This window comes from Fringilla coelebs (assembly GCF_963513975.1).
Source record: "Fringilla coelebs genome assembly, chromosome: 2".
Taxonomy (NCBI): domain Eukaryota; kingdom Metazoa; phylum Chordata; class Aves; order Passeriformes; family Fringillidae; genus Fringilla; species Fringilla coelebs.
The window spans coordinates 37,942,536-37,957,359 of NC_140029.1; the positions used below are offsets into that span (position 1 = coordinate 37,942,536).

Genomic DNA, 14,824 nt, shown 5'->3' on the forward strand with positions numbered 1-14,824 from the left:
TCCAGCCACTTGACTTTCTGTTCCTTTTCAAATTCCTAGGCAAACTATAAGCAGGAACTCAGTAACACTTCTTCTCTTCAAATTCCTTGGTTTGTGTTCATCAAAGGATGTGCTCTATAAAACCTGGCCCTCAACATTCCCAGTGTAGCTGCCTGATTCAGAGCTGTTCACATGAGCCTTACCTTATTCTCAGCAGAAAACATCAGGAACATCAGGCACAATTCACCTTCTTCAGCACAGCTATCCAGGCTGGGACTCAGCTGTTCAAATGTAGGTATCTAATGGTATTTTTAATGCCCCTAGGATATCCCCCCAGCCATGTCCCTGCAGGAAACACAACTTCTACAGCCCATGGGCCACCAACCAGCCCAGTGCAGATGACCTGGATAACCTAAGGCTGCATGCCCTTTGTTGTTCTGATCTGGAACACTAGAGCCATGTTGAAATAAATCCCCAAACTGCTCCCATTTACCATGTGCCAGGTTGTTTAGCAGAGAGGTTTTGGGGTCTGCTAACTGGTTTTGTCTAATGGTTTATAATTAAGTCAAAAAGCCCACTGCCCATTTGCAGATGTGATCCAGTACCAGAGATGTACGAGTTTATACCCATGACTGATCTTTCAGACCATTTCAAAGTACATATGTTAGGGACACCTAAGTCAGGGAAGACTGCACCACACTGAAGTAAAATTCCCAGATTACATGTAGGAAAATTTCCAAATTCCCCAGCACCAAATGCTTTGATTTACTAATCTGCTCCTGTCATGCTTTATTCCTTGATAAGCCATGTCCCATCCACTAACAGGTGAATTAATTCATGAGCATTGTTCACTTATTATCAATTGTATTCTACTGTAATTCTCTGCATTCTCTGCTCTACCTTTATCTCTCAAAACAACAGAGAGAACCATTAGGTGATTTTATAATTATTATTTCAGTCAAAGAAAAAATATCAAATTAATTTATCAATTATCTAAATGAAAATTTCAAAAGGTGCAGCCTGGTTCTGGAGTTGGACAATGGTGGGAAAGGCCATTGGAACTGAAGGCAAAAACACTAGTTTCTTACTACTTGTCAGGAGTTAAAAGTAATAAACCAACAAAATAGCAAAGAAGAAACAGTAAAAGTGGTTTCCCCTCCTGATGCCAATTTTGGTTCCAGGAAACAGCCAATTTTGGTTCCAGGAAAATAAAGTTCCTATAATAATTTTATTTTTCTTTAATCTTGTAGAACTGAAATCAATCAGACCTTTGATCTAGAATTTATGCATCTATATTTTTTGGCCATTTATCCCAATTAAGCCATACTACTAATTAAAATTACAACTTTCAAAGGATGGGTGCTGAAATATTTCTGCGGTGTGTTAACCCTCAAAGACCAAAGCCAGTCCTTGGTGAGGAACATGAAAACATGCTTTTATTAAGGGATTCCAATCCAATAGAATATTTCAGAAATTTACAGTTTTATACCTGGTAGAATGACTCATTTATTTGATTTGTTATGAAATTATCTAACTTTCAGCTTTTTTAATCAATGTCAGAAGTCACTCTTACAGTCTGGCAGTCAGAAGGCTACCTTATGCTTTTGGCAGTCTGTTGCTCTTTGTCTCACAGCAGACAATCCTGACTGAACATCTGAAATGCAGATTTCCCCTCATACATCTATCAGATGTATCAGTCTAAGGCCTTTGCATTCTCTTCCTGCATTTGTGTGGTAACTAAAAACTTTTGTTATGTTCTGATGAATACTCTCGCATTTGGCTACTTAAGAGGGGCACACTAAAACATTATTTGAATTGGGAAATCTGAACTGTGTCAGAAAATGCAAAAGCACTATGGATTTCTCCTTGTACAATAATTAAAGTTCTAAAAAATCATAGCAGAACCCTATCCCTGCAGCCAGTCACTTATTCTGTGCAGGAATCCAGCCATGAGTGTAAGGTGCTTCTCTCAGAATCAGTACACCAGCCAGCTAAATATGCCTGTAATCCAAGTATGTAACACAACAGGGTTTTTTTTCTCAGCTGACTTCAATACCTGTGCCCCCAATGTTTCTTTTGAAACTCAGCTCAAGGGTCTAACAGGCAGAGTCTTGATGTCTGCACCAGTCATGAAATGTAAAAGTGTAAATGTAAAGGTTCTGTAAGTTAGCTTTGTAGAAGACTTTGATAGGAAGCTATCCCGAGCTAGATGTATTTTGATGTCATCACTTTCTCTCCTGCTATTGCATGGAGATTTTCTTTTCTTAATGCCTTCCAGTATGGTAAACTTTTAACAAATGAAAAAAATCTTCCATCTATAGCTGGAACTATATACTAAGGGTTGAGGTTATAAACAAGGTCAGCAATACTAGATACAGCTGCTGTGTCTCTTTTAAAGATAGTGATAAAAAACATGCAATTGACTTTAGGTAATCAATTATCTGAAAGAAAAGATTCTTCTAGCTGAGACATAAATATACTAAGAAGCATCTCAGAGTCTGAATTAAGCAGACAGGGAAGATTCATAAGTCTCATTAAGAGAAACATCTCAGAAATAAGCACCAGACAGCCATAAAAGACAAATAGTTAAATGGCCTCTCCCAATGCAGGGTTCTGTGTGCACTTACTGCTATTGTTGTTTTATAACTGCCTGAGTTAATGGATAAATCAATTACCTAATTGTCGGCGCAGCAACAGATCCTTACAAGTTCTACCTACCTGGACTCCTTTGCTGAAGTGACACTAAACTCACTTGAATAAGCTGGTAGCCTCAACGCTGCAAAAATTCAAGAAAGCAAATCAGAGTATTGCTATTCCTGATGCAAATATACATTTATTTTGGTATTTCCCTATTTAAGCATTGATTTTTCTCATTTTTGATGTACGCTGACAGTGTCAAGAATCAGTCTGGGTATGTTAATCATCACCAAAATGCCACCAAGTTCACTGCACTGCTCCTTCCTTCTGTGAATGTCAACGGCAAATGCTTAAAATCACCCTGACTAACACGTGCAACATGTCCAGGCAAAAGATGCCAGCTAGGTTCACAGAGCAGTACATAGTCCACCTTACCAGTTAAGCAGCATAACTTGAGTGGAAAACAGGCAGTGAAACAGGAGGCATACAGCTAAGTATCTCTGGAAACCATCTCTAAATTGCTGCTTTCCTTGAGGATGTCTCCCACTAGCCTGCATTTAATCCATGCAAATGGATTAAATCCCAGAAGCACATTTTAAAAAGCAAAACAGACTTAGAGGAATGTTTGAAATCCAGCACTCCTGAGAGACCCACCTGCCTACTCAATAATAGTGTACCTCCTGCAACATGCCAAGTTTTTTAACTGTGCCTGTAAATATTTCAATGTCTTGGATAAGATTTTAGTTCCCCAACACAGGAGGACTGCTTGATACAGAAATTCCCATCTGTGCTATATTGTGGCAATGTCAGCCTAATAATAAGTTGAACTCATAAGGGGTCTCTTCTGTTTCCAGACAGCATTTTTGTGATCTAAGGTTTGATACAGCTAGCTGCTGAAATAATGACTCACAATCATCCCTTTCAAAATAGAGGGGAAAAAACAAAGGCAAAGCTAGCAGTTAAATGCAGGTTAATTTTACCCAACTTGCTGCTCCACATGGCCACAGAGGTGAGTAGCTGATCCTTAGCTAAACAGAGAACCTGAGCATGAAGGTCTCCCCCTACACCCCAGAAATCAAACTCCAAAATGACAGCTACACTTTCTAGTCCCTTAGCAGAGGCTGAAGACCCAAACTAGGGACATTTCATCTGCGCTGTCTCTGGGGATACAGCATCAAGCACCCCTGAAGCACCCAGTCAAAGGGTCTGCAAAGAGACAGAGAAGGTAAAAGCAAGCCCCTGCATGAGGCTCTGCTGGGAAACAGCCACTCTAAGCCTCACCTCCTCTCCCAAACTACTCATTTACAGGACTAGGAAAGTTGCCCCCAGCCCCAAGGTTTGCTGGAGATTTCAAGATGCTTGTAAAAAATATTTTAGTTTCAACATGAAACAAGTTCAAGTGCAAATCAAGACTCTGATAGAGGTTTTATAGAAAATATTAATACAACATTATTAATATGGCTTTAAAAACCTTATTAGCCCTTTAAAAGATTTGGATTGAAAAGCAAAATCTCCTAAAACATTCCATTTGAAAGCAAGCATAAAAAGGAGAATAAGTTTTTTCTGCCAAACTGAGATCTTGTGGCTTTCTTTTCCTTTCATCTGCTCCTTATTACCTTACTTGTTGTTCTGTTAGACATATCCTAGTCACACAGATGTGGCACTAATCACAGGGTAGGAGTTGCCAGCTGCCTGGGAGGATAAAGCTACTCTGACATTATCCCATCAGGCACCCAGCAGTGACTTAGGAGATACAGCCATTTAGCTGACCCCTTTGTAAAGACAGGTGCCATCTGAGCATGCTGGGAAATCCTTTCTAAGGCAGTCAGCTCCCCCTACACGATTCAAGGTTTAAAGTTTAAAAAAAAAAGCAACTCCTATAATTCCTATCATTTCATACACTGATGTTAGGCACAAAGTGCTGAGACTTCCAGTGAGATTCTTGCTTGCTGAAGATAATTATGGCTTAGCACATTACCCTAGTAAAAAATACCAAACTCCATTTTAGTCTAAGATCTACATTTGAAGATACTTCTGCCACAGAGCTTGGACACAGGTAAAGAAGAATCATTAAGATTCTTCCTCTGTAAACCATCTAAATTTCCAGATTTTCATGGAAGCCTGAGGGGTAAATCTTTAAAAGCTTTTCAAAATTTGAGACTGCTTTTGAGCCATGGGGATAACAGAGCACAACAAGCCATACCAAAGCCAGGCACAAGAAACCTGTCTCCCAATCTTTGTGCTGCACCTGGTAAGAAAAGGTGACCTGCACTGTCACCCCTGGTGTGAATGCTGAGCGTGTCGTGTCAGGGAGGGGGACCTGGTCAACTTGCTGGGTGCCATGGCTCCAGAGTTGTGTGCCAGCCTCACTGCCCTGCTCTCTGCTCCCCACGTCTGACTCAGAGAATGTATCTCCTTCCTCCTCCTCCCCTGCCGCCTCACTCTCCTCCTCTCACTGCCCACCACTTCCATTCCAAGCTGGAGCAAAGTGTGACTGCACCTGGCAGAAAGTGTCAGGAGGATGCTGAATCTCCATGCTGCCAGAAATGAAGATTCCATGTCATTCAAATGAGCCTGTGTGTTGTGCTGAATGTTGCGTCGGTTAGCAGGAGTTGCAGATTCAAATCATACCTCAGGACTTCTGCTCATGGTTTCTTGTGTCTCAGTTACTCACCACACAGACCCCTGCACGGCCAGCAACATTGCATGCATGAGCAGATCTCCCAAGAGCATGCAGGAAACTCAAAGAATGAAGTCTAAACTTTCTCTTCCTCCTGTGATTCTCATCTCATTGGCTTAGCAGCGCTACAAGCCTCCTTTACACCCTTAAATATTAACACAGCTATTCTCTTGATGTGGGATCCCTCATTACCATATGAATAAATGATTAATGGTCACTGTACCAAACAAGTGCAACTTTTATAACTATATGAATCAGCACTGAGCCAAACCCTGCAAGAGAAGTAAGAGTTTTCTGGCATTTATTGCACTTTATTGCTTCCTGGATCATTTAAAAGAAGTCACTGACAAGCAACTGTAGGCTTGAAAGTTTACTGCGGATATAGTGAGCAGTTCTGCATTTCAAAATGCAGACGAGCTTTCTTTCCCAGCACCTTAATGCTGGTTTTTTGGCAGAAAACTCCACAGCTTGTCCAGCAAATGCTACTATTTGTGATGGCACCTCTTGTGTATTGTCAGAAGATAATTTTAATCATACCTTGAGTGTAGTTTTAAGTACTGTTCTAACAATCATGCTGGCTTTGGTGATGTTCTCCATGGGCTGCAATGTGGAAATTAAGAATTTCTTGGGCCACATAAAAAGACCTTGGGGTATATTTGTGGGTTTCCTTTGCCAGTTTGGAATTATGCCTCTCACAGCCTTCTTGCTCTCTTTGGCCTTTAACATCCTTCCTATTCAAGCTGTTGTGGTGATGATCATGGGATGCTGTCCAGGGGGCACAGCCTCGAATGTCATCGCCTACTGGGTGGATGGAGACATGGACCTAAGGTAAGAGCAGCTGTTCTCTGAGTACTTCATGTGGCTCTTTACATTGTTAAATTTTACATTGAAAAGGACTGTCTGATCTGTCTGATGTTTTTCTTAGCTTCCTGGCACATGCACGGTGGTTTTTCCTTGTAAAAATGGTTAGTTACTGTAATTGCAGTAAATATAAGCAGAATAGCAAATGTTCTTGGTTCATTGGGAATTCATGGGGAAGATATCACAACAGAATTGTGTACATTAGAAAATATCTTTATTGTTAAACTTCAGATCCTGGAGCAAATATCATCTATGATGACAATTAAAATAATATATATTATGAAAACTTTGCCCAAGTTAAAACTACTTTTCTTTATCTCAAGATCTTGAGTAGTAAAAATATTATAAAAAAGCATAGGATTTTGGTACCAGCATCCTCTGTACAAAAATAGTGGCTATGCAACTTTTCTTGACGTAATGTTTCTTGGAAAAGAGCTCTTGTGGAAAAATATTTTCCCTTATTTTGTGTTCTATACAATAAAAAGACAGGTATTTATTTTCTCAATGAATACTAGTTCTAATGAATACTTGTGATAATTCTTTCTGCTCCTGGAACCGTATGCAAAGTCTTCAAAATGAGGGAATATTTTACAGGCTAGAAAGCGCTGCTTAAGGCAGCCCTGCACATTAGGAGCAATGAAAGCCCTCCTTTGTGGCAGTGTGATGGTCTCAATGACAAAGAGCTATAAATTCAGAAACAGGTGTGTCAGGCACTTGACACGGCCTAGGACATCAAACCCAGGAGAAGTGAATCCTACTCTTGATGCAAATTCCGTGGGGGATTCATCAACTCTAAGAGCCTCTAAAAACAAGTCCCCTTTTTATTTTTATGTCCTGATTACTTTGGTCTAAAATAAAGAAGATCATTTCTCTCTTTCCAACAGGGTAAAATAAATTGGAGCATTCATCCAATTTATCATATGCCAGTCTTAACTAGAAATGGAAAAAACAGTAGAAGAAAGATGTGGAGCTAGAGTAAATCATCTAAAAAGGTTAATATTTGTAGTTTTAGTACAACATTTGTTTCCATCCTTTGAGAATATTGAACTTTTCTGCCACATACAGGTATTAATGGAAAAAATAGCTTTCAAATCATAAACAAGGTTAGCTCTGCTAATCCTTGACTTCCTCATTTTAGAGGGAAAATGTATGATATTAAGAACTGTAAGACTCTTAATTTCAATTAATACAGTTCTGAGAAATCACAGATGAGAAGATATTGAGTACATGGCTGAAATTTTGTTCTAATCTCTCCCTGAAAGGGTAAACCGAGCTGAACTATGCTTGGTCAGCTCTGTATGTTCAGAATTGCTCCAATGAAATCAATGGTAAAAATCCAAATTTATAATGCAATAGACATGAAAAGGATTTCTATTCCATGATGCTGACAAAGGGTGAAGTTAATTGAAAATGCCTTTAAAAAGTTATTCTTCAGGTAAAGACCTCTACCTTAGGTCAAAGGCTTTTGGTCAGTACCTTTCAACAAAGATGCGGGGACCGCAGGATATAGGAGGTACAGCAGAATGTCAAGGCAAGCATCTTCTCTTCTCAATAGCAGAATAACATTGGAAGTTGTGTGGATGGCTTCTGGAGCCACCACAGTGTTATAGAAATGTGCCCATCATATGTTTTGGTTTTAACTGTAATATTTTTGGATTATACATTACAACCCCTATACTTCTGCTTCAAAACCTCTCTGTGCAAATAAACCACAAGTTAGAGAAGGAATTCGTTTTATAAATAGCATTATAATCATAGTCAGGTGAAGTGTGATGTTTCAATCTTTGTTAGTAAATCAAGCCCAGCTGATATCCTCTAATGCTTCCCCAAAGTGAAATATCTTTTGATATTTCACAAAAACAACTGCTTCTGTGGAAACAGGGACTGGGGTTAGAGGATGTCCAGACTTTGGAGAAGGAGGTACATTCAGGGACAATATAAAGATACAGGAAATACAGAGGTAGGAAACATGAGGTTTTTTTTTTTTTTTCCATTTGGGACTTCATCAAACCTTAAATGTAGTCTGTAACTCCTTTTCTCTGTAGGAGACTTCTATAGGAACTCTTTTGCCAGAGGGTCCTGCAAAATCCTGTTCAATGACTCTAAAGCAGAGAGTGACTGGAACCAAAATGAATGCAGATATTCCTGCGGGCTGTGCATTACTTTTTCTAGATCTCTCTTGATCTGCTCAGTTTGTGGGACAGGATCTACTGATAAAGTCCTTTTCTGAGGACAAGCAACAATAAAGAGAAATCTGAAGTGAGGCTCAGAAGAAAGCTTCCAAAATGTCTTAACTAGAACCCTCTCTCGCTATTTTTATGCCAGACAAATGAGATTTGCATGCATAATTTTATCCACTGTATTCCAATTCCAACTCCTTAAAATAAGGAGTTTCCTCCTTATTTTAGATGTCTTGCCTTTTCCTCTTTCTTCACTCCTGTAGCAGAATGCATCTTTTTGTACAACAGAAAACAGAAATATCTTTGCAAAATGCAGCAACTATCATTATGCTAAGCCTCACTGAGCAATTCTTAGCACCTACTTTTTGGCCTAGAGCAAAACAAACCAGAAAAGGAAATTTTATTATACCACATATCATAGACAATGAAATGGATTTCTATGCTATTGACTTCAGAGGGAAATTTTAACATTCTAGAGCTGCTGGTATAATGGAAATCTCCATTTGATGTCCATCTCTGCCCCTGTTCCCTGCTTCCTGTCCTCTCTGAAACCAGCCAGACAGGCAGCATGGAGACAGATTTGCCAACAGATATTTCTGCTGGCCACCTGTCTGACTGCCTCCTTTGTACCAAAATTTAGGGTTCTGTGGCTGCAGAACACCTTGACTTTTCATGTTCTTTTCTTTTCAGCAGAAGCCATTCCTTCCATTTAGCTTTTCTCTAACCTGATAAATTGTCTGTAGCCAGCAACATTTCTTGCACATGGTATGAAATGATAATAAGAAAATGAGAAAGACTATGGGCTAGCATGAGATGAACTGTCACTGTAACCAATTTCTTTGCAGCATCAGCATGACAACGTGCTCCACGCTGCTTGCAATGGGAATGATGCCACTTTGTCTCTTTATTTACACCAAAATGTGGACTGATGCTGATGCAATTGTACTCCCCTATAACAGCATTGGTGAGTCCAGCAAAACAGCACTTTCCCTTCTGTCTATCCTCCATCCAGGGACAGCCACCTCTACACCATCATCCTGAGGAAGAAAGCACCTCAGATTTTTAAAAATATTCCTCTTTCTACTTTTTAATAACCTCCATGGGCATTAGGCACCAAAAAACACTTCACATCCATTAGGCACCAAAAAACACTTCACATCATCCACAACTCTGCCAAAGAAAGACTTGAAGCCATTATAAATATTGTACAGATAATTATGACAAGATTTTGCATGTTTTTCTTTCCAAATGGCTTTGAGACCTAGGTGGTAGTGGGATAATAATATATAATAATTCATATAGGAATAGCTGCATCTTCTGGATGAAAGTGTTTATAACAGCTTTAAGACACAATCCTGCAAAGTGCTAAATGCTGAGGCCATAATCTGGCAAAATACTTCAGCACACGTGGATAATTAAGCAAGTGATTAAAGCTGCTGAGTCTCTTTGAAAAGCTGCAATCTACACTGCCAGGAGTGGCTTCATTTGACTTCCTGTCTAAAATCTCATTCAGCTACAAAGAGAAGATAGTTAAAGTATTTAGAAATACATGCTCCAGTGCTTTGCAGAGCTGTGGCCCTAGTGCTTATCAAGTGCAGTTCCATGTTGTGCTAATCTTAAAAGCCAGCAGAATCACTTTCACATTCTTCAACTTCACTTCCCATTGTCCTTGGGGAAAAACAAAAATCCAATACGTCGCTTGTGCTTTCAAAATAAATACTGGGGGGGAAAGGCCAAAACAAAAGAATCTCTAAACTGGCTGCTGATACGGTACAGTAGTGAAACACCTGCAGACAAAATGAACATTTAATATAGCTGCTCACATCACAGGATAGTGATGATTAGCACACTCAGATTTCTGTCTGCCTTTCTGATGCAGGTGAATGAGCATGTAGCTCAGCAGAATGGCAATTACTTCAACAGGCTGCCAAAGATAATAGAGTCTATAGAAAAGCAAACAGGCAGGTGTGGGTAGAGTGTGCATGCGTGCTCCAGGGTGTGCACACCAGAAACATCCCCTGAAAGGCTGCTCCAGGCCCGCAGCCACTCGTCATGGTGTCTGTCCTGGGGAGAGCTCTTGCACCATACAGGGTCTTGACTTCTCTTTTCCTTTTTTTACAGGACTTTCTCTGGTAGCTCTTGTAATTCCTGTTTCGTTGGGAATATTTGTCAACCACAAATGGCCTAGTAAAGCAAAAATCATACTTAAGGTAGGATATACAAGGCTGAAGCATAAGCAATTATGGACAAATTATGGAATCGCTATGGGACCACTGAAGCAGTACATTGCTATTCATAGTATTAGTATCTGACTTCATAAGACCAGGAAAGTTTTCAGCAGAAAACAAATGAGGTGCTGTGGAAATGTATTGCTTTTCCCCTGCACAAACATGCATGAGTTGCATGCATTATTAGAAACCATCATAATCTAAAGAACCTACTTTTGTCTTTGGCTGCAACTATGTTAGTAATTGAGTTCAGTAAATAATGTAAACTGAAATTGGAAGGAAAATCATTCAGGTCAACGGAAAGCAGTTTTTCTCTGCAAAACAATAAAAAATAAAATCATTGTGGATCAAAATGCATTTCTCCTTTTCAGAAAGTTTTCTGGTCTTTTGTGAGTCAATTTTTGAGTGTGAAGCCAATTAGGCCAATTTTTATTAAGAACTAATAAACATAAAATATTCCAACTCTTATATAAACCTTAAAAAACTATTCACAAAATACAGCTATCTTTGCAAGATGGTTTCAGATACATCAAAAATATGGGGATTTTGTCAAAAAACTGTTCTCATCAAAATAATAATAATAAGTCTGCCACATCTAGGGTGACAGAAAATTAATCATTCTGTACATATGGTTTAGGTTTAAAGAGATTTTCAGATGTGCTGAGGATTCTTGGGTTTTGCTAACCATTCTTAGTTAGCAAATATATTATCTAAATTTTTTTAAAGAAAACTAGTCTGGTCACATGTTTTTCTACCTATATTTGGTATCACTCCTTTGCTATTGGCTCAGACAACATAGAGCACAAGTAAGATCTTTTTAAGTCAATGTATTAAACTGCTAGCTTATCACCTTGCATTTTTAAATTCATTCACATCCTACTATTTCTATTTAATAAGCTGAGGAGAAAGCATGGACTTGTACTCACATGTAAAGAAACTCTACTTGATCTCTCAGCAAAGTCCCATTTCATTCCTTTTTACTGAGTGGGTGAGCAACCCACAGCCTTGAGAGTTTGCTTTGTGTAGGACAATGAAGCATCAAGTGAAGATTGAGCCATAGCTGTCAGATTAAGGCCTATATAGTGAGAAATTCAGACAAGAGAACAAAGACAGTGTGCCAGGTGAAAGAACAGCTTGTCATGGCCAGACCATGTTTCTTCTTCCAAAGTGCATGTGGTTAATAGCTCAGCCAAACAAAAGCACTTGTTCACTCAGTGCTCTTAAAAATGCTTCAGTCAAAGACTGATGGAACCACTTCGATGGCAATACATGTTTTAGCTGAGAAATAGATCCTGGTGAGCTCAGACTAAGTGTGTCCCTGAGATCCCTGGCAACATAGCCTATAATGACAGACGTTCCACTTGGGTATTGAAAAGAGAGTGAGTTATAACTTTTTTAGGCAAGCAGTGGCAAAGATCTCAGTACATTCAGTCACAAGAAATAAGATCAACTGCAGTGCTTAGGTCTATGTGGAAGGGCTATACAAACCCACAACCAGTTTTCAAGCATGATTTTTTAGCCTCATTAAAGATTTACCCCTGCACTTGGCAAATAATTTCCTAGCACTTGCTCACTAACAATCTAGTTTTTAATTAGCACACACTGTACTAAGCCTCAGAGTGATTCACCAAGGTGGGGAGGAAAATGCAGTATTCTACATACTAGGCTGTCAGTTTCTCAACAACTCTGGAGAAATTTTTCAAATGTGTGCACCATCCCTCACTCATATCACATCTGTGACATTATTTTTAATCTCCAGCCCTAAGTACAATTATAGTCAAGGCTTCAAAAGACTAGTTTTACAGATATCTGCTATAGAAACGTATTACAGCTGTGTCTTGATCTAGAGCTGTAGCCACACCTTGAAGTGCATCATACATCTCCTGGTTGTTAAAATGGCAACTATCTCATCTCTCTGCCTGCTTTGAATTGCTGTAAACACTAGGTTTTGTGTTTAACATGACATTTCAGTGACTCGTGTTTGACACCATGCTTGTTTCCATTAAATTTCCTTGAGGTGTCATTTGTGCAGTACTCTGTGATTCTGTGATTCTGACTCAGTCCCTCTTCTTTTGCTTCACAGGTAGGTTCCATTGTGGGAGCAGTGCTCATCGTGCTCATTGCTGTGGTTGGGGGAATACTCTACAAAGGCTCCTGGGTTATCACACCAAAACTATGGATCATTGGCACCATATTTCCAGCAGCTGGATATACTTTAGGATTCTTTCTGGCTCGCCTAGCTGGTCTGACTTGGAACAGGTAATGCATAGCCTTTATTCAACTGTGTAAAAAGATTTTATTCAGGGATTAATCAGTGCTGAGAATGCTCCCTAATTAGTTATGTTACAGAGTCACTCATTCGCTAAGCCTGCTTTTTGTGATACTATGTGCAGACAAAACTTTTCTCGCTCACATTTTCTTACAGATTCTGACTATAGCAGCTCCTCCAGCCTTTCATATGTTTTGCCTTTGTGTGCCAATGTCTTGCACTTCAAACAAGTTAAACAGACCTGACTTGTAAATGGTTTGGAACTGCAGTAAAACCTCTCATGTAGATGCAGCAGTCTACAATTTAGAACATCATTGCAGGAGAGGGAGACAGTCAGTGCCGCACATGTGCCTTGAGAGTGGTTCTTCTACAGTCTTCTACAGATGCTGAACCACCATTAATTGGCGGTACCAGCCATAGGTGGAGTATTTTGCTGACTATGCCAGCTGAAGGAAACAATTTTCTTAGCTATCCTCTACATGTTTTGCTTATCCAGATTAGTAAAAAGCATGAGGAGCCCCTGGATGCTATTTCCCAACTCTGTCTGTATTATTCCCTTTAGGTGTCGTACAGTGTCTCTGGAAACAGGCATGCAAAACACTCAGCTATGTTCCACTATAGTACAGCTCTCATTCACTCCTGAACAACTCGAACTGATGTTCACTTTCCCACTCATCTACAGCATTTTCCAGCTGCTGTTTGCACTAATGATTTTAGGAGGTAAAGTATAGTAATTTTATATTATAGCATTATAATTATCATTATTATCACCAGTTTAACTTTTCATGTATATTGGGAAAAAAACAAGAAGGGATAAAAATAATCAAAATTATTTCAAAATCAAATTGTAGCTTTAAAAAGACTTTCTGGAGGTGTTGAAATGTTTTAGCAATATAAGGAAAGAAATGTTGCATGGATATATGTTACTACAGCATCTTTTTCAGGCAATTTTTATAATTCTTTTATTTAATACTGTCTATATATTGATCCTCAGGCTACCGTCTTTACAGAAGACACCACGTCAAAACAAAGACAGATGTTGAGAAAACAGAACAAAAAGAGGATCCAAAATCAAATGCTAAAATAAATGGAGGATTTGTATCAGATGAAAAGAAATAGACAATTACATCTTCTTCACCAGCTGTGAAAAAAAAAATATATGGTTTATTTAAAACTTTTTTTCATATGCTCTTTTTTCATGGAAATATTAAACAAAAGAAGAAGTTCTGCTGACATTGTACAGCGAGACTTTAAAATTATTAACTTAAGAAATACCTATTTTGATTTTTTACTTAGTTTTTGCCACAATCATAGAATCTGGTTTTCAGGATAATTTCCTAAATTATGGATTATTTAGCAAAAAGCAGAATAAAGGTGGGCTATTGCTAAAAAGAAGCAGATATCAGCAATACCAACTCCAGCCCATGATCCTGCAAATCCATCTGCTAGTCTCAGCCCCACACAAAACAAAAAGAAATCTTGTGCAAGTGTCTGAGCAGGAACAGGAGTTGATATGGAAGATCTGGTAAGGCTGAATATGAATCAAACATGAAATTGGACCAAGCCAATAATGAAATAAAAGTTTCATTTAGGTCAGTCTGGGCAGACTAAATCACTGTATTAATTGCTTGAAGCATTAATTTATTCTACAGCAATAATTTTAGCAAGTGCAAGGCACCTTATGACTCCATTATTTTTCCCAGAGTAATAGAAAGTAATAGAATGTAGCAGTCTTACATCTTAGGTCTGGGTCTTTTAGGGGCTGGAAACAGGAACAGAGAGACAGAGGTGAGGCCTTAGGCCTTGAGCAATTTTAGTGACAGCACTGACAGCTGCATACAAAGGAGCAAGCAGAGATTCTGGAAGTGAAGAAATTATCAGCTTCTGCACTGAAAGGAAAGCATTTGAAAATGGAACGTAAAATGTCCCTGATTCATCCAGGACTGCTTCCGCCAATCTTAACATGAGACAGCAGTGCTTGGAAAGAGTT

At 39.0% G+C, this 14,824-nt stretch overlaps 1 protein-coding gene across 1 annotated transcript; it reads left to right on the forward strand.

Moving 5' to 3' along the window:
- Positions 1-5,702: 5,702 nt before the first annotated feature.
- SLC10A2 (solute carrier family 10 member 2) lies at positions 5,703-13,953 on the forward strand (the record flags this gene model as incomplete). Its single annotated transcript, XM_084226508.1, has 6 exons — positions 5,703-6,124; positions 9,183-9,301; positions 10,459-10,547; positions 12,649-12,824; positions 13,397-13,554; positions 13,829-13,953. 6 exons carry the CDS (start codon positions 5,703-5,705, stop codon positions 13,951-13,953), a joined length of 1,089 nt encoding a protein of 362 aa, XP_084082634.1.
- Positions 13,954-14,824: the final 871 nt, after the last annotated feature.